This window comes from Danio rerio, chromosome 1 (assembly GCF_049306965.1).
Source record: "Danio rerio strain Tuebingen ecotype United States chromosome 1, GRCz12tu, whole genome shotgun sequence".
NCBI lineage: Eukaryota > Metazoa > Chordata > Actinopteri > Cypriniformes > Danionidae > Danio > Danio rerio.
Window position 1 is genome coordinate 12,769,583 of NC_133176.1, and position 22,362 is coordinate 12,791,944.

Below are 22,362 nucleotides of genomic sequence, written 5' to 3' on the forward strand. Positions count from 1 at the left end.
AAAGTAAAAATGAAACATTTTAGCTTATACAGATACAGGAACAAGATAACAAAAAAGGGTGCCACTTCAGCCTAAACGGCAGCTATGTTATGTTTACTTGGCCTTTTCTTTGAACTGTGCAAAAACAGAATAGCATCTACTGTGCCTAAATTCAGGCGATTCCCCCTCGCCTCCGAAACCCGGACAGCTGCACTGAATGAACATTCGCTCGTACCGCTTGTTGTAGGAATGAACACGATTCTTCTCACAAGGCGCTGCAGTCTTTTAAATAAGCCATCTTATTTCTCCCAGAACGATAGCAGATTTTCCTCAAATGACTCCTCTAACTGAAACTTTGAACAGTTCTCTTGCACTTACTCTTCCATGCATTAGTTTGGGCGTCTCATCTTTCGATTCTACAAAGCCCATTCTCTGCTTTTTCGCTGGTCAACTGCCATATTCTGCTACATCCACATTCAACCGACCCGCAATTAATCATAATGTATTTTTTATTACCCAACCAGTAGATTATCCGCAGCACTTGCGGATATAACTGTCATCTGCGCATTACTAGTTCGCAGCGTCCTCTAAAAGTTTTGTCATCTAAAACGTGCAACAAAATGTACCAGGGGCAACGTTTATTACATTTAACTAAAAGTACCCTAAGTAACGTATTTCAGATTTGTATCAATGCAGACAGCACCCTCTAGTGGTTTTGTTACCTAAAACGTGCAATAAAATGTACCTGGAGCAACGTATATAAAATTATTACAGTATATTACATTGAGAACAAAAGTCAGAAAAATTACATACAAAACTGTATTTACTCATTGCAACTGTATCATTACTATAGCGGGAATACTTTTTTACAATATATTATTGCAAATGATAAGATATCAACCATCTCTGTACTAAGATGCTGAAACGTTTTACGATGTCTCGTCTACGTGTAACTGATATGCATCTGTCATAGGCTCATAGGCATAGGCTATGACAATCTTAGCCAATATTTGACAATATTTGTGACCATTGTCAAGAGTGTGATTATGAGAACATGCCTTGTGTCCTCATAATGCCAAACTGTTAAACAATTTACATAATAGGGTCTTTTTTGACACAGGTTTCCTTGCACTATTAGCAGGGTTGTGTTTAGGGGTAGGGGTAGGCTAAAGCAATAATATAATATGCATGTAAAAAGTCCTCATAAACCACCAACACAAAACCAACAAGTGTGTATGTTTGTGTGAAAAGTCTGATGACATTGTGGCCCAATCTATAATGTTCCGCTGTGTTAGAAGCAATAGGCCAATTCAGTTATCACAATCAGGCCGAGCTGGACGAAAAAACAGGAGCAGAAAAATTGCTGAAACGAGCAGGAGAGAGAGCTAGATGAAGAGGAGAGGAGTGTGTGTGTCTGGAGATCTGAAGTTCAAAGAGTAATCAAGAGGAAAGAGTGAACATGGAAATGAAATTTCATGCAGATAAGAGCAAGAAGAAGACAGATTTCAACACTCTTGTGGAAATCACTATCTTCAATTTCTGCTCCAAACCCAAGCCAAACTACCACAAATCATGCAGATATATAAACAAGCAGGCTTTGAAAAAGTGAAATTGCAAATTCAGTGTGTTTTCAGAAGTCTCTTGAGACCTTGTCGAAAGCCTCCTAACTGTTCGCTGACTTGGAGACAAAGAGCTAATCCGAGATTTGTTAGCGATGCAAATCCAGCATGTTCCCGCACAAAGTGAGAACTGAAAGGAGGGTTGAAATATCTACAGGACAAATCTGATAGAAAACAAGCTTGTGTTATGGATAAAAAATGGATTTAAGTACTTCAAGAAATTGTCAGATTCCTTTTTACTTTCTTTTGATTTTCATTTTATTTTATTTTAATAAAATAAGATAAAATAATTTTTAAAAGGTTTTATTCTTATGGCTGCATAAATTATCATTTCTATATTACTTTTAAGTAAAAATAAAAATAATGTGATAATAATAATAATAATAATAATAATAATAATTTATAATAATAATAATTACTATTATTATTATTATTATTATTATTAATTCATTTATTTCCTTTTTGGCTTAGTCCCTTTATTAATCCTAATTATTTCTTCTTCTTCTTCTTCTTCTTTTTTTTCTTCTTCTTCTTCTTCTTCTTCTTCTTCTTCTTCTTATTATTATTATATTTAATCAATACATTTTTAAATAATAACAATATTACCATTACTATTATTACTACCGCTAATAATAATAATAATAATAATGATAATAATAATGATAATAATAATAATAATAATTATTATTATTATTATTATTATTATTTATATTATTATTATTAACACATTATTATTAATATATTTAATCAATAACACTTGATTGAATAAATAATATATATATATATATATATATATATATATATATATATATATATATATATATATATATATATATATATATATATATATATAATAGCAATAAAATAATAATAATAATAATGATACATATTTGATAAATATTTTTAAAAATATAGAATTTTAATCAGAAACCACACATTATGTACAAAATTCTGTACAAAATTAAGAATTATTAGCCCCCCTGTTATATATATATAATATAATATAATGTTTTATTTATATTAATTTTCTTTTATTTCTGTTTAACGGAGAGAAGATTTTTTTTCAATACATTCCTAAACATAATAGTTTTAATAACTCATTTCTAATAACTGATTTAATTTATCTTTGCCTCGATGACAGTAAATAATATTTGACTAGATATTTTTCAAGACACTTCTATACAGCTTAAAGTAACATTTAAAGGCTTAACTAGGTTAATTAGGTTAACTAGGCAGGTTAGGGCAATTAGGCAAGTTATAGTATAATGATGGTTTGTTCTGTAGACTTTTGGAAAAAAATATTTAGCTTAAAGGGGCTAATAATTGTGATCTTAAAATGGTGTTTAAAAAAATCAAAATTGCTTTTATTCCAGCCGAAATAAAACTAACAAGACTTTCTTTAGAAAAAATATTATTAGACATACTGTGAAAACTTTCTTTATTTGTTAAACATCATTTAGGAAATACTTTTTAAAAAAACTTAAAGGGGGCTAATAATTCTGACTTCAACTGTATATTTTTGCATTCCTCTCACAATTCTTACACCAGTTGTGGGTGGGTTTATTTATTGGGTCACGCAAAAGTATTAATCTCTCACTCCTCCAGATCTGCTTTCTCTGATAGAGTAGCGCATTTCACGTACGAGTGGCCTTTGAAATGAAGACGGTCTCATAGGTGCCATGACAAGCATTTGACTGACAGGCTGACGAGGTGAGCTTTTCCTGAGCCACTGACAGACGTGTCCACCCTGCTGCTAACAGGCCAAAAAAAGAGGACGACGGGCCGCTTTCATTTACAGAATCAATGAATGTCATAAAGCACATCATTGCCACGGGGCCCGACTGATGCAACCGGCCTAAAGACACACAAGACAGTGATTGATGTAATGCTGTGCTCAATGCATGTGTGTGTGTGAGGGTTGCTTGACTTTTGACAGATTTTTGCATTGGGAATATATTTACATAATGCATTTAAATGGGTTGTTGTCAATAATACATATTGATCTATTAAATTATTAAGTTTCACTTAACATTTTTATTTCTGCTATCATTTAATAGTTACTATTTCATGCCAAACTGGTTTGACTTAAAATTTTCCTTCAAAAACATCAGGAGAATTTAAATCTTTAAATAAAATTAAACATTTTATTGGTGTATAACGTAATAATACAGCTTTTAAATATGTTTTTTCTTATTTTTGAGTAATGCATTTTCAAATTTGATTTTCAATTTATTGAAAAAAGCAAGTGGAATATTTACATAAAATTTAATTTAATCAAAGAAATTTGATTTAATTTAAATAAAATTAATTATTTTAACAAATTGCATACCTTTTTGGACAATTAGGCAAAATTAGATTTTTTAAATATATATTTTTTTTTATTGTATTGTTGGATTTTTGTCATTTGTCATAAATGAGGACTTGTAATAAAATAAAATTAAACAAAATTCATGTAAACAGTTCAAGGCTCAGTAAACGATAATTTCTATGTTTATACACTTGTTTGATAGGATGGATAATAAAATAAAATAATAAAATTAAATTAAATTAAATAATAAAAAAATATATATAAATATATATATATATTTTAATAAATAAAATAAAATAGATACATGAATAATAAAGTAACAAAAAATAAACAAAACAATAAATAAATAAAAATAAAATAAAACAAAATAAATAATATTTAAAAATAAATAACTAATCAAATAAATTAATAAATAAATAAAATAACAAAAAAAACAATAAATATTAAAATTAAATAACATATAAAAATAAAATAAAATAAATGCTAGAAAACAGTTCAAGGATCAGTAAACAGTAATTTCAGTGTCGATATATTCGGTTAATAGAAGGGATAAAAAATATATATATATCACTGGGTCGCTGGTTTGAGCCTCGGCTCAGTTGCCATTTCTGTGTGGAGTTTACATGTTTTCCCTGCGTTCACGTGGGTTTCCTCCGGGTGCTCTGGTTTCCCCCACAGTCCAAAGACATGCGGTATAGGTGAATTGGGTAGGCTAAAATTGTCCGTAGCGTATGAGTGTGTGTGTGTGAATGAGTGTGTGTGGATGGATGTTTCCCAGAGATGGGTTGTAGCTAGAAGGGCATCCGCTGCATAAAAAAAAAAAAAAATGTGCTGGATAAATTGACGGTTCATTCTGCTGTGGCAACCCTGGATTAATAAAGGGACTAAGCCGAAATGAAAATGAATGAATGAATAAATACTTAAAAATAAGTAGTTAATTAATAAAATAAATGCTAGCAAACAGTTTAAGGCTCTGTAAACCATGATTTCTGTGTCTATATATTTGGTTGATAAAGTAAGACAAAACAAAAAACACTTGCAAACCATACAAGGCTCAATAAACGATCCTTTCTGTGTTCATACATTTTTTTCATAAATGGCCACTTACACTCGATGGTTCGGGATGATCTTGACACCGTCTCTGAACCAGGTGACCTGAGGCCGAGGAAAACTGGTCACAGCAGGAGGATTGAGGACAGCAGCTCTTCCCTGAGAGACCGTCTTTCTCTGCTCCAGTTCAGCAAAATTATCCATGTCTAAGAGACAGAAAGAAACAGACAGACAGAGAAGATGAAGAGGTGGTAGACTGCAGCAGTTTAAGCACATCATATTCAATATAAGTAATTGCTGAGCACATCATATTGTAACCGTGATTTCAGTCTATTAATACTCCTCATAGTATTAGCATAGCAGACGTTTTAAAAGAGGGAGGGCAGCTGAATGAGATCCAATAGTTTACGTTCATATAATTATTAATCACCTGTTTCTAAATGGTCTGCCTCTAAAAGTGAGGGGGACGCATCCCCCCATGTCAAAGCACAATCCAAACATGAAGACAAAGAAATTATCTGTTGACCTTCGAGACAGGAATGTGTCGAGGCACAAAGCTGGGGAATGTTGCAGAAAAATTTCTGCTGCTCCGAAAGTTCCAATAAGCACAGTGGCCAGTATTATTCATAAGTGGAAGATGTTTGAAACCACCAGGACTCTTCCTAGAGCTGACCGACCACCTAAGCTGAGTGATCGGGGCAGAAGGGCTTTAATCAGGGAGGTGATCAATAACCCGATGGTCACCCTGTCTGAGCTCCAGCGTTCTTTTGTGGAGAGAGGAGAAGCTACAGAAGGACAACCATCTGTGCAGCAATCCACAAATCATGCCTATATGGTAGAGTGGCCAGACGGAAGCCACTCCCCACCTGGAATTTGCCCAAAGGTATCTTTGGTCTGTATCTATTCTTTGGTCTGATGAGACTAAAATTGAACTCTTTGGAGTAACTGCCAGGCGTTACATTTGGAGATAACCAGGCACTACTCATCACCAGGCTAATACCATCCCAACAGTGAAGCATAGTGGTGGCAGCATCATGCTGTGGGGATGTTTTTTCGGCAACAGGAACTGGAAGGGTGGAAGGAAACATGAATGCAGCAATGTACAGAGACATCCCGAATGAAAACCTGCTTCAGAGTGCTCTTGACCTCAGACTAGGGTGACAGTTTATCTTCCAGAAGGAAAATGACCCAAAGCGCCAAAATATCAATGGAGTGGCTTCACAACAACTCTGTGAATGTCCTTGAGTAACCCAGCCAGAGCCCAGACCTAAATCCTATTGAACATATCTGGAGAGATCTGAAAACGGCTGTACACCGCCGCTTCCCATCCAACCTGATAGAGATTGAGAGGTACTGCAAAGAGGAATGGGCAAAAATTTCCAAAGACAGGTGTGCCAAGCTTTTGGCATCTTATTCAAGAAGACTTGAGGCTATAATTGCTGCCAAATGTGCATCAACAAAGTATTAAGCAAAGGCTGTAAATACTGATGTACATCTGATTTTTCAGTTTTTTCAGGTTTTTTATCTTTAATAAATTTGCAGCAATTTTAAAAAATCTTTTTCACATAGTCATTATGGGGTAATGTGTGTAGAATTCTGAGGAAATAAATGAATTTAATCTATTTTGGAATAAGGCTGTAGCATTTACACAATGAATACTTTCTGGATGCACTGTATGTTCAGAAATGAGTAGGAAAAAAATCTTCTTTCCGTTAAACAGAAATTGAGAAAAAATTGAACAGGAAGGCTAACAACTCTGACTCCAACTATAGTTTTGGCTGCACGTTTGCACAAGTGTCCCAAACGCACGCCAAAAGAAAAAGTGTACTGAACTGACAGCATATTTAGAAATCACTGAAGTGTTTCCTGAATGTCACTTCCAGTTCATCTCTAATGGGACCCTGCGCTACAGTACATGCATATGTGTGTGTCGTAGGTGTGTGTGCTGATGTGTGAAACCCATTTGTGCTTCAGCCTCCCGAACTCCCTTTCTAACATCATACACGTGTACTTACAAGCCACACGAACATCGGCTCTCGTCTGGATCAGCGCTCCCATCCTGTTCCTCACCGCGCACTGATACACACCCGCATCCTCACGCTTTAAAGACACGATCGTGTACCTGGAAAACAAAGCAGATGAAGCTCGGATTTTCATAGGGCTCACTCGAGTAATGGACTGTAGATAAACACTGTACTCCATCATCTTTTCAGTATGAGCACATTATGCAATGATACATGTTTTAGACTGTGGTGTACGGCATTGTTGTCTAAAACAGTGGTCCCCAACCTTTTTCTAACTGTGGATCGGTCAACGCTTGACAATTTTACTGCGGACCGGGGGGTTGAAATAATAATAATAAACGTGAATCCACTGTGTACTCATATGAAACTTTTATTAGCACATTGCTTCAACATTACACAGCTATTATAACATTAGGAAGTAATCATAGATATATACACTAGATATCGCATAGGGACCCTGAGCATGCGTCAATAGTGCCGCCACATTGGTACAGTGCTCCCAGGACAAATGTCATTCAACCGCACTAGTCAAGGCAGTGTTATTACGTGAAGATGCTGGACTTAAGCGCTGTCTATGGGTGTAGTAACGAGCAAAAAAGTAAACAAAGTACAAAGACAGAACATTTCATAGGTAATATTAAGTTTTTTCTGTTTTTGTATGTTCTAAACTTCTGTGCTAATCAGGTAGCGTGATGATAACAGTCTCTTACTGCATTCACCAAAAGGCAAAGTAGCACCAACTCGCACTAAACACTCGGCTTATGCTAGTTTTGTTGAATAAAATCAGCAAACAATGCAAAAGAAATATGACAACGAGATGCTGCGCTGCCAGAAACTTGCATTATTGTCGGCTAGTGAAAGAGTCATTCGGGGGATTCATTCACAAACGATTCTCTCCCTCCATCAGTATGAGAAGTGAAAGCAGGAGAGGAGCTGTGTTTCAGGACATGATTAGATTAAATTTAACAGGGAGGGTGAATAGTACATTTCTGTACACACAAACACAAGCTTTTTGTCAGGAATGCCAGTGCGGTCACTGATCCATCAATGTAGAAAAGTGATGTAAAATGATAATTTTCGTAATTAGAAAAAAAAAATTACATACTAACATCCAGGAAAACTCCCGATCATAGATATATGTGTATATCTCTGGCTTTGGATGGCCACAGTCCTCCACTGTACCTTGGTCCCGCATTCATTTCAAAGGAGCGCTACCCTGTACCAAGATGGCGGCACTATTGATGCATTCCGTCCTATAGACAACAATAGGCCAGGCGACATCTAATGTAAATATCTATGGGAAGTAATACCTTTATTAACACATCGTAGACTTCGTGTATGCGTTCTGACAAGTTTTTACCTTAAAACGCTGAAAAGAACTTAAATTACACTTTCAGTTTTGATCGTACGGATAAGATCAATACAATCAAATATTTTAGGTGTCTAGTTTTTATTGTGTACACTCACAATGAAAACAAACGTGTGTGCTTTTGCAAAATAAGGATTATAAACAGTGTAGGCAATATGTCTTTTCTCTCTGAAGTACTGCAGTATGAACTATAGTGAACGGATAAACTGTAATAGATATAGTAGCAATACTTTTGCTTTTACTACTGAAACTGTGTTGAATTATAGTATAATATACCAAGTTGTAATTTGATATTAGGTAATTTGTTTACATTATTATAGCTGTTGTGTTACCATGGCAGCTATAGAATTATCATTACAGATCAATGCAACTATTTTAATATAGTATTGTTTAAAAACACTATAGTATGTATCCTAAGTTACTACAGTGGACTCCTATAGAGCTCATGTGGGATAGCTCCTTAATAACTGCAGCTCTGTAACAATAACAATATTGAATAATGTTCAATAAACATACAAGTTTGAAAGCGGAGACTAACAAGTGCTTGGATTTATGAGCAGTTGGAAGTGAGTGTGTGCTGTTTAACAAGAACGATTACAAGCCCACAGGGTCAGAGCTGCTCAGATCTCTGCTGATTCACCTTTAACAGATGACTGTGTTTAATGCAGAACTGATGCTTCACATGGACTGAATGTGGAATCAGCTGCTCGCTCTGATAAAATCTGTCGCTTTTACAGACTCCTCTCAAACTAGAAACCGAAGGAATGTTAAGCTGCAATGTTATTTGTTGAATGTCATTGTTTTTATTCATATTTTGACATAATTTTAAATTTATTAAGCTGATGTGTTTTATTAATATCAGTTTTGGATAATTATGTATTTGGATTATTTTCTAATTATATGTATATTGGTTATAATAATATATTAATAATACTACTGAACTACTACTGTAAAGAGAGTCGGGTTGCAACAGAGGTGAAGTTCTAGATGCAGCTTTAGGCAAAGGAACAGTTCAACAGGCAGGGTCAACAACAGGAGCAAATGGTACAATATGGGTAATCCAATATCCAGAAAAACAGTCGAATGGTGGAGAGAGGTGGCAAAACAACATTAACAGTAAAACAAAGGGTTCAATAAACAAGTGATGTGACGTTGTGCACCAAGGCTTCGAAGTATGTATCAGAGAAATGATACATCTCGCAGTGAAGCAGTGTAGCTTGATTCATTTTGCCATAGACACGTGATCAGTCGCAAGCTTAATTTCGCTTAGACCTAAGTGACGGCTTCGAATTTTAGATTTAAATGTTTAAACACCTTTGTGAGTTAATTAAGTGTATAACTAGAGATTAGGCATCGATTACATACATTTCTGCTGTTTCAAAGCACTGCACCGATCCCACACACCAGTAATTCAACTAAAATCCAATTTTATTACTGCACTACTGTATTATTTGTAACTATTTTTTAAAAAGGCCATTGCATATTGTAGTATAGTGCGTAATGGAGGCCAGCTGGCAAGTGCAGCGCAAAAAGCCTTACTCCCAAGCCTCCTCCTTAGAGCATTCGGCTCCTAAGCAGTAATCGCCAATTCGATCTTCGTTCAGATCAAGTGGGTGGGTTTAGGACCGGTTAGAATATGATAAACATAAATTATTTTGATCACCTTGGATTTTGCTACAGTCATCGGTGCTGTAATGTAACATACATTCTATGTAAAAACTACAGTAACTGAGTAATTTGTTTATATTACTATTGTTGTATTACTAAATTAATGAGTTGGTCAGTTTGAACGTTTGATATTTTGAAACACAGTGCTTTCCCACACTTTAACCAGCAGAGGTCCTCATCAAGCTCTGACTTGAAAAGCTCAGAGTAACGAACCTGTTTCCGATACAAAAGAGTCGAACGGTCAATGGTTTAAAAAGCTTTATTTCACCATAATTACAAAAAACACGAAAGGCAAGGAAAAACCGCTAGGAAATGCTCGCTTACAGTAACCAAGACTCAGCAACAATGTGTGTGTATGTGTGTTTTGTGTTTTTAGTCTATCTGATTAGTACTGAACAGTATCAGCTGTGTGTGTTTGCAATCAGAAGATATCTGGGCCAGGTGTGTGAGTGAAATGCAGGATGGTCTCTGTAGTTCAGATTTTTTTTTTTATTTGTAGTTCTCCAGCAATCTGCAGAAGCTAGATCACTGGTGATTGTGACAACTATTGCTATTTAGAGTACTTTTAAATGTTTTTGGTAATATTTAAATAGCCCATGCCCGTGTTCACATGGGTTTCCTCCAGATGCTCGATTTCCCCCACAAGTCCAAAGACATACAGTGTAGGTGAATTGAGCAAGCTAAAATTGTCCATAGTGTATGAGTGTGAATGAGTGTGTATGGGGGTTTCCCAGTGATGGGTTGCAGCTGAAGGGACATCCGCTGCGTAAAAACATATTCTGGATAAGTTGGCGGTTCATTCCGCTGTGGTAACCCTAGATTATTAAAGGGAGTAAGCTGAAAAGAAAATGAATGAATGAATGAACAAATAATAGCCCAATATTGAAATGTTAACATGGTTTATACTATGTAATGTCTAGACAACAATGTCTGTTTTCTGTGTTTTCCATCTAATATTTAGATTTTCTTTAAGGTGTTTTTTTTTTCAACACTTTTATATTTAGTTAATGACATTATCCCCTTTATAATCAAATCAAAAGTTTTCATTTCAGTCAACTACCCCTTCAAAGTCAAAATTATTGGCTTTACAATACATAAAATCAGACAGCATTGTTCATTTCTAACACTGTTCTTGTTATACACCAATCCTTTATTATACAAAACTCTGAGGTCTCTCTAATAATAATTCCTCCAAAACACGAGGGGTCAAAGATGGATGACCAGACGAGATAAAGAGGCCAAAGAAGGGAGCAGGACAAATGAGATCCCAAAGGACTCCGCACTGTCTATATTATTTTATACCGTAGCACTATTTTGTGCTGTACCATCCCTAACACAGAATCCAATGACCTCTGTTCATTGGTGTAAGTTAAGATAATGGTGTTTTATACCAAAATAGTGCAAGGACAAAAATACTTTACAAATGAAAATTTGTTGGTTTTTTGCCTTCATGATGTTGACTTCATGATGTTGAATAGCTCCTCTAAGATCTCTAAAGATAGCGCTCATAATGATGTGATCCATCGCTTCAGAAGGACTGTCCGTCTTTGAGGGTTCTCGACATGTAAACAGTGATAAGACATGTAAACAGAGAAATCAACTAAGTATTAAATTGCTTCTGTTGTGCTGTTTCAATGATTGCTAATTTTGTTCTGGATGGCACTTATTTACAATAGCTACATTTACATAGGCTTTCCGTTGGAATTAAATAGTTGTAATTCATAAGTGTAATCACAGCATTTACATGCACGCTAAATAACGTGATCAAGATAAATGTGTTTAATGTTTTCTGACATAAATAATACTCATAATACTGATTTCAAATAGTGTCTCTATCAGAAATATACTGTCAAATGATCCTTTGTTTTGTCTTGGTTGTGCGTGAGGTAGTCAGTGTAGTATTTGCTCTGCTCTTCTTCCACTGTTTTACTTCAACCTTTACACTAGTGCATTTTCATTTTAAAACTGCATTTTATAATAAAAAGTCTCCTTGTACCGTCTGGCGTTTTTACTGCGCTTCAGAAGAACAATCTCTGTCCACACTATACAGTCTAAAATGCATGATACATGACCATTCACGCTTGCATGTGCATCATTTGCCAGCATCTATTTTTATTATCTATCGGTTGCGTAATAATTATATGAAAGGGGCTTGAAAATTCTGAGAATTATAGCTCAACCAGAGATCAATTGATGCTCATCTGTTTTCAAAAGTCTGTGTTTCAGTTTGTTTACATTGAAATGAAAGACAAGAATTTACAAACAAAAACAGGTAAGAGCTTTCAAAACACTCAGCTTTTTCTAAAGAAATGTGAATGCAGTGAATAAGCAGTATCTTAAATACAACTACTGTTTGAGGGTCAACACATTCATCTTTGTGGCCAGCCAATGATGATCATACAGTAGGCTGGCATTATGGAAATTTGCTATAAGTCTGCATTGGTGGTAAGAATACTGAACAAAATCATACTCAAGTAAAAGTATTACTCAAAGTATGAGTAAATAGTAGACCCTTTAAAAAGTATTCAAGAGTAGTGCGGATTAAACTGTGAAAGGTTGATGTGTTTACATACGATGTGTGCATGTGTGTGAAAACGTAACATTCCGTAGTGCATTTAAGTTATTATTTAAAGTCATCATACATTAAATATTAGTCATCTTCAAATCAGTCGCATACAGTCTAAACAGTCTTTTAGTGATTGTGTCTTCTGTGTCTTGAGGTTGTCCTGTATAATGCAGTTTTTCTGTGTGCAATTTGATTGTATGGAAATCACAGGACTGATTATTATCTTACTTTAGCCAATCACCATAGACAAGAAAAAAATATAAGTTTTGACTGCAAGGGAAAGAAAACAGTGGAGTAAAAGTATCAATACAGCTCTAAAAATGTATTCAAGTAAAAACAATAGTACACATTTTGGTAACACTTTACAAAAAGGTTCATTAGTTAATGCATTTACTAGCATGAACTAATCATGAACAACACATGTACAGCATTTATTAATCATAATTGAACATTTACTAATGCATTATTGACATCCAAGTCCATGCTTGTTAACATTAGTTAATGCACCATGAGCTAGTATGAACTAACAATGAACTACTGTATTTTCATTAACTAATGTTAACTCACATGAACAAATACAGTAGTAAATGTATTGTTCATTGTTTGTTCATGTTAGTAAATGCATTAATTAACATTAACTAATGAACCTTATTGTAAAGTGTGACCCACATTTTTAATAATGTACAATTCCTGTGAAAACCAACTTACAGTAATTTGAGGGTTTGTAATTTGTTACTTCACACAACTGCAAACCTGCATGAACTTCTGCAGAAAATAAAGCTGAAATGACTCAGAAGTTATCATTTTTTTCTTCCTTTGAGACATTAAATCCATTTATTTCGCTCTTAGATCTTATAAAGGGCTCCGACTTTTTACGTTCATTAGCAGCTGCGTTACAAACCACATCAAAGGTAGTGTATGAAAAGCATAATAGGGCCACTTTAATGTGAGTGTGCTCATCATTACCTGTACTCCGGTGTGTATTCAGTGATGTCTGTGCTGTTTCTCATCCATTTGAACTCAAGTGGCCAGCTGCCCTCCGCCAGACAGGTGAGCACCAGTCTGTTCCCCTCCAGGTGTGTCTGTGCTCCTCCTGCCTCCGTTTTAAAGTACGGAGCGGTGTCTGTGAAGAGAACAGAAATAATGAAAATATGATAAGCCTGTGTATACTGTAATTACGAAATAATGAACAGATAAACTTTTCTAAACGCGCAAAGATGGCTAATTATGATGCATGAATGGAATTAAAGCCTAAGCATGAGAATAAAGTGCTGACCATGGTTTTTCAAACAGTCCAGGCTCTCTACAGCTGCCAAAATATTACTCTGATTAATGACCAATACATCACCCGGCCTTTTTCAGAAGCCAAGCCAATATTTGGCCGTTTGAGAATACACGTCATTCTAGAAGATATTTATGTTTTACATATAGGGTTTTCAATCTTTTTGATATCACAGACCTCAAATATATATATATATATATATATATATATATATATATATATATATATATATATATATATATATATATATATATATATTCGTTCATTTTCTTGTCGGCTTAGTCCCTTTATTAATCCGGGGTCGCCACAGCGGAATGAACTGCCAACTTATCCTGCAAGTTTTTATGCAGCGGATGCCCTTCCAGCCACAACCCATTCCTGGGAAACATCCACACACACATTCACACACTATGGACAATTTAGCCTACCCAATTTACCTGTGCTGCATGTCTTTGGACCATGGGGGAAACCGGAGCACCTGGAGGAAATCCACATGAATGCAGGGAGAACATTCAAAGTCCACACACAAACGCCAACTGAGCCGAGGCTCGAACCAGGCTCGAACCAGCAACCTTCTTCTTGCTCTGAGGCGACAGCACTACCAACTGCGCCACTGCTTTACCAAATATATATTTTATTGTTAACCCATTACTAGTTTAACCCATTACTAGTTTATTCAGTTTACCTGTTTGTTTGTTAATTATTTCTTTCTATAGTCTTCACCTGTCTGCTGTTCTGTGCCAATTCGTAATCATTTATCGTCTCGTCCTGTCCTGTTGTGTCTTCCAGCCCTGATCCCTGCCAGCCTGCCCAGTTAAATTTGTTTAGTTGTTTTGTTTTGTTTCCCCCTCGGGGTAGTTTTTATCATTATTCAACAATCATATTTTGCGGCACTTGAGTTCTCGCTCCCTTGTCCTTCATAAGAAACCCTGACAACATGTGTATATGATACAAATTATCTACAAATTTAAATATCAATGCAACAAGACAGTTCTGTATAATTTTGTTTCTATATGTGTCCATGTAGTACATATACATAATACATATATATATATATATATATATATATATATATATATATATATATATATATATATATATATATATATATATAACGCACACACACACACACACACACACACACACACACACACACACACACACACACACACACACACACACACACACACACACAAATATTATGCCAAATCAACTTTTTGGAAGCAAAATTTTGGAAGTAATTAATCATATATATATATAAATTATATTATATATTGTATTTATATGAAAGAAAAGAAAAAAATTAAAGATTGAAAATGTGTATAATAAATGGATCATTAAAATATTATTTGGAAAACATATTATATAATAATTAATGTTCTTTTATTAAAATTATTTTTTTAATTAATTTATTTATTATCATAAGACATTTTTATTTTAATTAAGTAATTTTAAAGTAATTATTGTAATGATATTAATAGGTACTTTTTGTGCCATTTTATGTATGTGTTTGTTTCTTTGATATTATTCATTCATTTATTTTATTTTCGGCTTAGTCCCTTTATTAATCTGGGGTTGCCAAAGCAGAATGAACCATCAACATATCCAGCATACCGTATGTTTTACACAGCCAATGCCCTTCTAGCCGCAACCCAAACACTGGGAAACACCCACAAACTCCTGAATTTACACACATGCACAGCAGAGAATTTAGCTTTTCTTTGATATTATTATGCATTTATTTATCCTTATTATGTAAATATTTTTAAACGAATTTTATTTTATTTCATTTATATATGTATAACAAATAAAGTTTTAGTTCATTTTGATATTTCTTTTTTTTTTATTGCCCACTCAAAAAAAAAAAAAAAAGTACTGATCCCAAAACATTTAACCAGCAGCTGACTTTGCTCTGCATGTTAAACCAGAATATGAGACAGAACTGTAACATTACAAACACACACTTCACCTTTAAGTCAAATCTGCCAGACTCTTTCTATTTTAGGACGTCTTGTGCCCTCTCTTAACATACTTTTATGTATGAGTCCTTGGGCTGTAGCAAAAAACATTTAGGCCATAATAAAAATGAAATATACTTCTGAGAACATCTGCAAATGCACACTTTCCCCTAGACACAAATTTAATATGAAAAGACAGGTTCCTATTTGTCAAAGAAACAAGTCACCTTCATGTCTGTATTGCAGATACCGTTGCACACAAACTCCAATGTGAAATAACACAGAGAAAGAGGCTTTCGCTCAAGAGCTTTGAGAGAAACTCATGTCAAGGCTTTTGCACATTTTGAATGTAACCTCTCCATCTGTAGTCAGAATGACATCACTAATACTGTAACTAACCGCATTCAGCCAGTAGAAAACAGTAAAGGCATCTGACCTGAGATCAGATTGATGAATGAGCTCTCTCCAAATGTATGGAAGCCTGTAAGCAGTTAACACGATATGAATAGGATTAAACATTCCATTCGGTTTTAAACTGAAGGTATAATCACAGACATGCTAAGACTGTGTTTAAAGCAGCAGCAAAAGAGCACACAAACCACTAAATAACTAAATCCATGAGAATTTTAGGTTAACAACTTCATACACTTTAACTAAAGCGTGTTGCTAAGCCAACAATGTAATAGTTGTAAATAACTGAAGACCTATATTGTAGATATGTTTCGGCTCTGAGTTTATAAAGTTATTTTACAGGATGAAATATAAGTCTTCAGTGTACTTAGAATATGTCTGTTAAGTTTGATCTCAAAATAGAGGCTGTATAAACAGGGTACAAACACATTTTTACTACTAAAGTTCCATGATTTTTTCAAGACTTTCAAGTAAATTTTCATGACCTAATGTTTGTATGTACTGTAAAGCGAAACTTAAATGTCTGATAGCTAACTTAAGCTTTGTAAATACATTACTGTCGCAAAATGTAACTGCTGCTGGCTAGTTCTGTATACAGTTAATGATATAAAAGTACAGTCTACTTTTATAGAGATCAAGGTCCCATAATGTAATTCAGATCCACAAAAATGAATCACAAAACTGAGGAAACTGTTAAATAATGGTTATGCTTGACAATATAAACTAATTGTAAAGTATAATATCATCATACTTTAATCTGCTAAATCAGCCATCATATAATACATCATATTATAACTGTAAAGCTGCTTTGAAACAATGTGTATTGTGAACTTAAACCATTTGACTTGTCTCTAATCATCTAAAATATTAAAACTGCATAGACAAATCACACTAATTGCATAAATTAAAATGATAAATGACTTTTTAAAGGCAAGGCAAGGCAAGTTTATTTATATAGCACATTTCATACACAGTGGCAATTCAAAGTGCTTTACATAAACAAGAATAAAAGAAACAAGTAAAATAAAAATAAAAACAAATAATAAAAATGCGTAAAAACAAAACATAAAAACAGGTAAAATGTGATATAAAAGAATGAAGAAGAAGAGAAAAACATGATAGTGTAATCTGTCAGACGCAGCACAGTGCTCATTCAGTAAAGGCACAGCTAAACAGATGTGTTTTTAGTCTTGATTTGAATGTGCCTAATGTTGGAGCACATCTGATCATTTCTGGAAGCTGATTCAAGCAGCGAGGGGCTTTTTGTTTGCGCTCATTTATTTGTTTATTGTAAATACAAACCTTTTCCACCTTCTCACAATAAAAGAACCTTAAAGGTCATTTAAAAATCAAACCTGCTAACTGTTTATTTATTTTCTCTATAATTTTTATGTTCGACTTCAGCCCTAGACATTTTGAGGTCGTAACAGTGGCTAAAAGCTGATTCACCCTGCTTTGACTGAACTCTTGGAACTTCTAGTTTATATGATCCTAAAGATCTGAGTGATCTGTTAGGTTTGTATTCAGTGAGCATATCTGTAATTTATTTAGGTCCTAGGCCATTTAGTGATTTATAGACCAGTAATAATACTTTAAAATCTATTCTGAATGTAACTGGGAGCCAGTGTAGAGACCTGAGGACAGGTGTGATGTGCTCTGATTTTTCTGGTTCTGGTTAGAATTCTGGCTGCAGCATTCTGGATGAGCTGTAACTGTCTGACTGTCTTTTTAGGAAGACCAGTGAGGAGTCCATTACAGTAATCCATCCTGCTGCTGATAAAAGCATGAACAAGTTTTTCTAAATCTTCACTGGAAACAAAGTATCTGATTCTTGCAATGTTTTTAAGATGATAGTATGCTGATTTACTGACTGCTTTGACATGACTATTGAAACTCAGATCTGTCTCCAGAGTCACACCAAGATTCTTGACCTTATTTTTTGTCGTTTGACCTTTAGTGCCAAGGTACGCATTTAGAAAAGGTTTAAAGGTTTAAAAGGCAATATTCTACCACACAAGCCTTAAAACAAATGCAAGCTAAATGCAACAATAATTTAAATATTAATATAGCATTAAAAGTATTTAAATTTATTCAGAAACTATAAGAAAACACTTTATTTAAAGTTAAATTTATGTACTGTATTTAGGGTTGACATGTTAACTCAACCACATCCATCAGTAGATTATACTACTGTATATTTCTTCAGAGTTTGTTGCAGTGTTTTCTGACATTGCATTGTTTTTTTTCTTAGAGTAAACATAAACACAATTCTCCCTTAAGATTTGGGCAAAACAAGCAATGTTGGTATGCAGTATGATGTTATTGTGTATGTTCTCCTCTTTTGGTTTGAGCTCATTCAAGAATTCCAGTTCCACATTCAAATAAAACATTTATACTGTCTGTGCCATGAAAAATTACTCTGGTCTGTTATTGTGATGCTAAAGGCCAATGCCTCTGTGCCTCCCATCACACTTGTTAGTAAATTACTTGCCATTTAGCAGATGCTTTCATCCAAAAAAAAAAAAAAGAAGAAGAAAAAAGAAAAGGAAAAGTAAAGAAAAAAAGGGACTAATTACAGAAACAGCCCTCCTGGAGCCACTAAGTGCTTTGCTTAAATGCAGGAAGGTGACAGAACAGAAATCTGAAGTATTAACTCTTAATAAGAGAAGGAGAAAATGTCATTTTCTTAAGAAAACATGAATGATGTACACCATTCGTTCATTTTATTCTAAAAAACTGCACAATTTAAATGGGATACTTTAATTATTGAAATAATTAAGCTGAAATTACATAGGATATTTTGGAAGGCAATCTAAATTTTAAATGTAACAGAATTATAAACTAAATTAATAATAAAGTAAATTGTCAAAAAGAACACCTTAAGTAGTCTGGCATACTCGCTTACATTTAAATGTTAATACTATTTTTATTAATAATTTAAATTAGTTTAAACAGCATAAAATCACTGGATTGTTTGCTTTGCTGTTATCGGGAGATAACAATAATTGACTGCGAAAAAGCCAGAGAAATACTGGGAAATCTCTGTAGACTGATGGCATTTCATAACGTTTAGCCATATAATCTTAAAATGTGAGTAAAATCACTTGTTTCATCATCATTTTAAATAATATGCTAGAGTAGTCGTTCCCAACCTTTTTTTTTTGCCTGAGACTGGAAAATATTGTAAGGCCCCCTCCACATTGTATGATATAATCGCTCATATAAGTTTGCAGTAAGGATGGCAAAATATTTTATGCACAAATAAATGTACAATATAAAAGCAAAACATAAGTAGGTCATTCGTAACTGAAAAACGTAAGGCTTTGGCCTTTAAATTGGCCAATTAGTAGCAAATTTTGTTTGTCTGAAGAGCAAGGAGGGATCCGGAGGTGAGGACCGGGAGGGAGATGCGCGATTTCCGGGAGATTATCACTTGTTTGCGAGCATTATGAGTTCCGCAAATGCACAGGAACTTCAGGAAGACTGGGGATGTCTGTATATCACGTTTAACAACTATAGTGAGAGGCGATCCAGCGGTAGATTCTTCATAAACTCTCCGATGTGCACTGCTCTCTGCCTGGAGAGCTCAGAGGAGCGAATGACAGTGTGTGGCTGTGTGTGTGACTGTGTCTTTATGTGTGTGTGGTGACGTGATGTGCGTTTTCAGCGGACGGAGGCCTGTTCAGAAATGCTAGGTGTGGATGTGGATCATTTTTGTTCTAAAATGCCATTTTAACACTAAGATGTATTAGTGTAAATAGGGCTTGAGTGTGTATTTTTCGCGAGCAGGTTTGCTAGAAAAAAACATAGTAACTATCTTGGTATTTTCTGCATTTCGTGTTTCCAGTATTGCTAGCGCTGCGACCCAAATTGTTTGAGCTTCCTCACCTGGGTCCAGTATGCTTGGGTCGTTAGTAGTAGCTGCTGAAGGCGAATCAGCAAGACTCTCTTTATTGTGGAGAATGAATTAAACATTTGTCCATTTTTTGTTAGCCAGAGGATAAAATTAACTAAGAAAACATGATCGTTCTCCTAATTGTCCACTGCTAAAAATTGTCCACCTAATTGCCCTAATTGTCCACTGCTAAAAAAAACATGATCGTTCTCCTAATTGTCTTGAACCACTGTGCTAGAAAATCGTTCAAATGCTAACTCTAACGTGACGTTTTTTGAAGTAGCAACGGTTTCTGCTGTTCTGACATAAGCTGCAGACGTGAATGAATGGTGGAAGAAAGTAGGTCCTCGTATAAAAGGGTTTTTGAGTGTTTGATTTTCTTTTTTTCTTTTTTTTACACACGGTTATGCCACCAAACTGTTGTATAAACACAATACCTCACTCTTAACAGTGCGATATGAATGTATATTGTCACTGGTGGGACACTATATGGCACTGAGTGTGTGTGTGAGAGAGAGAGAGAGAGAGAGAGAGAGACCATGTTATTATAGAAATGACCTTACTGACCCTGAAGTTTAGGTCAACAGTAAAATATTAATAAACCAGTTAGTAAAATATCATGTCTAAATCCTGTTATATTAATTCAGGTTGCATACAGCACCATTTCTACATTTTTAAGTCATTCTTGGCACAAGCTAGATTTTGCTCATCGACCATCTTTTGTGTAATTGACCCATGAGCTAAAATATCATTAGCCACTATTAAGCAGGACTAAACGTTAACTAATAACTCCCCACTTACCACATCACCATTGCTTAGTACTAAAACGTAGTGCCAACACCTTTAATCCTCAAGCAATGGCCGATTACAGGAAAGAAGCTTGACGGCGCGTTTAATAAGGCAAAACTTTTATTTCTTCTAGTGCCAAACACACCACGCCGGTATGAACGCGCCATGCGATCTGACCTTTTTTTGCGGCTCCAGTATAATGAGACGGTGTGACAGTTTTGGAGAGTTAAGTGGCCCCCACCCACAATGCACCAGTGTTTTCCTTTGGCCTCAGGAAACAGTTTCCCACAGAGAAGATCTGAGCCCGCGGACAGGTAGAAGCAAGCATGAGTAATCAGGTGGAAGAAATGGGGTGATCAGTGACATTTACACATCAAACACACACACACAAACATTAGAGTGAACTCACACACACATACCCTCATCACACAGACTCACGCAGTGGAAGAGACAGGCTGATCAGTGACATTTCCATAAAAGTGAAGGCAGAAGATTCTCAAGGGGACGCGAAACAACATATGCACACAGATACAGCGGCCTTTAAAAGTGCCGCGTGACCAGAACTCTCTCCGTGAAGGACTGCAGTCGCTCACAAGAACTTTAAGCAGGAAGAGGACGATCTCTGAGATGGAAAGGACAAACATTATTGATAGAACCATCAGCCACTGTTGCCTGGACTGTGCAAACAGCCCAGCTTATATAAGACTTCAGAAAGTTTATTCGGTGAATAAAAACACAGTGTTTGACATTGAAAAACACCAGGACCGTCACCGCCTGGAGAGCGGATCTGTGTTTGATATTTGATACTGATGATGATCTGTTTGCTTGTAGGATGACAAAAAACAGCCCCTCCAGGATTTTGTGAGTCTGGGATTTCTTCCATTATGCAGTCAAGCGTAAAGGGATAGTTCATCCAAAAAAGGAAAATTCTGTTATTATTTACTTCCCCATACAACATCTTCAACTGATGAAACACATAAAAGAATAAACTTTGAAGAAAGGTTTGAAGTAATAAACAACAGAATTTAATTTTTAGGTGAATTATCCTGCAGCTTGCTCTCTACCACCCTCACATGGTTGCACACTGAAGCTAAGCAGGGTTGTGCCTGGTCAGTACCTGGATGGAAGACCACATACGAAACCTGGGTTGCTGCAACAAGTGGTGTTATGCTGCGTTCACATCAGACGCAGAACGCGCGTCAAGCGAGAGTGATTTACATATTAAGTCAATGCAAACGCGCGAATAGACTCCCTGCGGCGCGATACGCGCGAATGGCGCTGTGCGAATTGCGCGAGTGGCACGGTGCGAATAGTGCGATACCCGCGAATGGCACTGTGGGAATAGCACGATACGCGCGAATCGCGGGGCGAATTGAGCATTTTGCACGTTTGACGAGCTTAACGAGCGTTTCACGCAAATCTTTCGAGTTCGAAAATCTGAACT

At 35.3% G+C, this 22,362-nt stretch overlaps 1 protein-coding gene across 17 annotated transcripts in view; it reads right to left on the reverse strand.

Annotated features, from left to right (window-relative positions):
- Positions 1-22,362, reverse strand: part of sdk1b (sidekick cell adhesion molecule 1b) — a 452,496-nt gene that overhangs the window by 221,374 nt on the left and 208,760 nt on the right. For all 17 annotated transcript variants that reach the window (XM_073949377.1, XM_073949383.1, XM_073949375.1 and 14 more), the window contains 3 exons: positions 13,550-13,706; positions 6,972-7,078; positions 5,015-5,162 (listed from right to left, as the gene is read on the reverse strand). In XM_073949377.1, the coding sequence (XP_073805478.1) occupies positions 5,015-5,162; positions 6,972-7,078; positions 13,550-13,706 (412 nt within the window). The remainder of the gene's footprint in view (positions 1-5,014; positions 5,163-6,971; positions 7,079-13,549; positions 13,707-22,362) is intronic.